Source organism: Austrofundulus limnaeus, unplaced genomic scaffold, assembly GCF_001266775.1.
Source record: "Austrofundulus limnaeus strain Quisiro unplaced genomic scaffold, Austrofundulus_limnaeus-1.0 Scaffold846, whole genome shotgun sequence".
Taxonomy (NCBI): Eukaryota; Metazoa; Chordata; class Actinopteri; order Cyprinodontiformes; family Rivulidae; genus Austrofundulus; species Austrofundulus limnaeus.
The window spans coordinates 47,282-50,697 of NW_013953248.1; the positions used below are offsets into that span (position 1 = coordinate 47,282).

The 3,416-nt window shown below is 44.9% G+C and overlaps 1 protein-coding gene across 1 annotated transcript; it reads left to right on the forward strand.

The window, feature by feature from the left end:
• Positions 1-341: 341 nt before the first annotated feature.
• LOC106532878 (pancreatic secretory granule membrane major glycoprotein GP2) lies at positions 342-2,248 on the forward strand. The gene is made up of 7 exons (XM_014029047.1): positions 342-549; positions 637-771; positions 862-1,046; positions 1,136-1,287; positions 1,371-1,616; positions 1,705-1,867; positions 2,165-2,248. The coding sequence occupies exons 1-7, from the start codon at positions 342-344 to the stop codon at positions 2,246-2,248; spliced, it is 1,173 nt and encodes a 390-aa protein (XP_013884501.1).
• The last annotated feature ends 1,168 nt before the right edge of the window (positions 2,249-3,416 follow it).

The following is a 3,416-nucleotide window of genomic DNA, read 5'->3' on the forward strand; positions in this document are numbered from 1 at the left end:
GCTGATGAGACTCTCATTCTGTCCTGAACCGGTCCAGGATCTACTGAATCAACCTTCCAGGGTCTGTGCGAAAACTCCAGCAGTGCACCGGTTTCCTCTGATTACAGCTCCTTGGGGTAAGACCTCCTCACAGATGAATTCTGTGTTTGGTTGAAGCAGAGTCTAACCTTGTTGTGTGTCGCCCCCTAGCTGTCAGAAGCAGTATCCCAACACTGATAACACTTTTATCRACTGCATCAACAAGACAGACAGGTGAGCAGCTTCATCCAGAACATCTCCCTATGATTTACTCTGGGGCATCATATAAACCCATTTATTGATCATTTCATGTCTGTTTCTTGATGTGGAGCAGCTGTTACCTCCTGAAGAAGGCGCCCTTCACCTCCTGCAGCATCGACCCACAACCCTACATCACCGCCTGCACAAACACCTTGTCCAAATATCCTGACGTGGACGGCCTCAATTGTCAGTTCCTGCAGGACTATGTCACAGCCTGCAGCCTGAAGARCTTCACCATCCCGGACAGCTGGAGGTCCCAGACTGAGTGCTGTAAGACCTGCTTTGATCCAGAACTGTTCTGAAGAAACGACCTGTTGGGTTTTACAGAATAATATATCCCTGTATCCCCCTCTGCAGACGCCAACAAGAGCCAATGTCTGAACTTGGTCTGCAGCGACCACGAGTTCTGTGGAGAGAATTCTCATTTTGGAGATTATCGTTGCTACTGTCGGGCCATTTTTGAGTCCAGCTACAAACAGAGGAACTCTCTGGGTACGACAGCCTTGGCATAAACACGTCTACAACATGTCTAAACGATTGCAGGACGATGTCTAAGTTTGTTTCTTTCTCTCCAACGTTCAGCCGATCCGACAGTCTGCCAGGACAACACAGCCTCCCTCACTCTGCCCACCTGTCTCCTGGTGGACAATCTCGTCGACTACTCCGTCTTACACCTCAACGACCCGTCCTGCAAAGGTCAGGTGGACCAGCAGAACCACACGATCACGTTCAGTTTCAACAGCACCAACTGTGGAACAGAGATTATGGTGAGTTTGCTTCTCCGGCTCTCTGCCGCGTTTAGGACTCTGACGTCTGAGGCTGAAAAACTAAAACAACTTCCTGTTTGGCTTTGCAGWCCAACGACACCGAAATCATCTACAAGAACACCATCATGAGCCAGAACATCTCAACGGACATGATCGTCCGTCACGATGACTTCGCGTTGGACTTCTCCTGCTATCACACTCGRCACAGCATTCGGAGCGCTACCTTCACCATCATGGAGAGGTGTGTGTTTCATTAAAGCCACTTCATGTTTGTCTTCAGAAACACCAAAAACCAACACAACTGAGTGTGTGTGTGCTATGCAGTCAAGTGTCCGGGGTCATGACAGCTGGACCTTGGACCTACACCGTGTCCATGAGGGCCTAYGTTGACGATGCCTGCAGCAAAGCCGTGGAGAGGTACACCAACCTGAARCTGAACCAGAGGGTCTGGGTGAAGCTGGAGGCCAGCGGGCTGGACGCAAACGAGATCGCCTTGGTCACCGACTCCTGCTGGGCCACAGACCTGCCGTCCCCCACAGCAACCAAGAAATACTACCTGATCCAGAACGGGTGAGACTCTCGCAGAGATCCGTTCATCGGCAGGCTTCCTGAACCTCTGATCTGATGACTGAACCAAGTGTTTCCTGTTTCTGASCAGCTGTCCCAATCCCGCCGACCAGTCGGTGTCGATGAAGGACAACGGAGCGGGAATCGTCGACCTCTTCGCCTTCGACATGTTCAGGTTCTCTGGAGCTTCTAGAGAAATCTACCTGCACTGCAGTCTGCACCTGTGTGTGAAGAGTGAGGGCAACTGTGTCCAGGTACGCCTCTCATTTATCAAACCGTCAAATATCCTGGAATTACCTTTGGAGTCATCCTGAATCAAGGTGGCTGCCACAACTAGTTGACTGTYGGACTTTACAACAGCTAAAACCTAGTYTAACTTACAGATATYAAGCTAAAGTTTGGTGTTGTGATRGCTAAGAGTCATCCTGAACACATATGTGAAAGTTTTCTATGAGACTTTGGTAAAAAAGGCAGCATTTTAGCTATCGTTGATCCAACGTTTGTCTGCATCTCTGTTCTCTAAAGTCTGGACTTTTCCCTTTAATTTTCAGGTGTGTGGCAGAGGACGAAGACGCAGATCTGCCAGCTCTATGTTTGAGTCTGACTCCTTCATCAGCATGGGCTGGACTCATTAGGTGAGACACAAACCTGCTGAAGCTCCGGATCAGCCTGACAGAGTCACGTCCACCCAACTGACCGTCAAATTCTGCTCCTGGTGTCTTCTCAGGTTGTTTTCACGGTGACCCGGGTTGATTGACAGGCTGCCAACCGTCATGATGATTCCTGACCTTTGACTGGTTCTGATCCAGAGCCTTGATGTACTTTTTATTTTTATATTGCTGCTTGGGGAAGGGAAGTGCATCAGCTACATGTTTACATGAGAACCAGAAGAAACGCTCATTCTCAGATTGTCTGCATCACTACATCTCCCAGCATGCCTGAGGGCCCGGAGGCCGTCAGCTGATTAGATTTGATGGTACCAAATACTTAAGTAGAATTAGGATTATGGAAGAAGAGTAATTTAATCTATTTATTGTATATAGCTATATTTTATACAAATATTGGTCTCTTAGTTCCTTTGATGTATGGGGTTTTACAGGACGTCATCAGTAATCTGAAGAGAAGGAGATAAAAATGCAGTCGTTTCAGTGTCTGAAGTTTTGATTCTGATCAAATGTTGGCTGATTTAAAGGACAGCTACAGCTGATCTGTTGCAAAAACTAAAACAACGGAAAAAACATATAATTTCATAAGAAGCAAACTGTTTCTGAACATAATTCTTAATTTCTGAAATAATAACGTGATTTTGGAGTTTTGACTCCCTCAAAAACCTTTTACACCAACTAACAGACAGGCAAACTTTCAAACATTAATAATCTGAATGTTTTAGTGGGCATTGAGCTTTAATCTTCTATGGATCTGCATATTTTATGTTATGGACACACCCAAATCTTTAATCGTCTGTAGAGATTGTAACTATTCAACCAGAGCAAACCTGTAAAAGTATATATGTACATATATTTATATGTGTATAAATAAATCTGATGTCACTGCATTCTTGTTAGCTTTGCTATTTCATGCATATTAAACTTTGCTTAAAGCATCTAAAGAGTTCTGATTCTCTTCTTTTTTGTGTGTCAGCATTTGTTTTTTGCAACCAATAAACTCAGAATCTATGATGGACTATTAGGGCCACACAAGTTTTTATTGTAACAAGATTAAAGATAAGATGAGATGAGATGAGATAAGATAAGATAAGATAAGATAAGATAAGATAAGATAAGATAAGATAAGATAAGATAA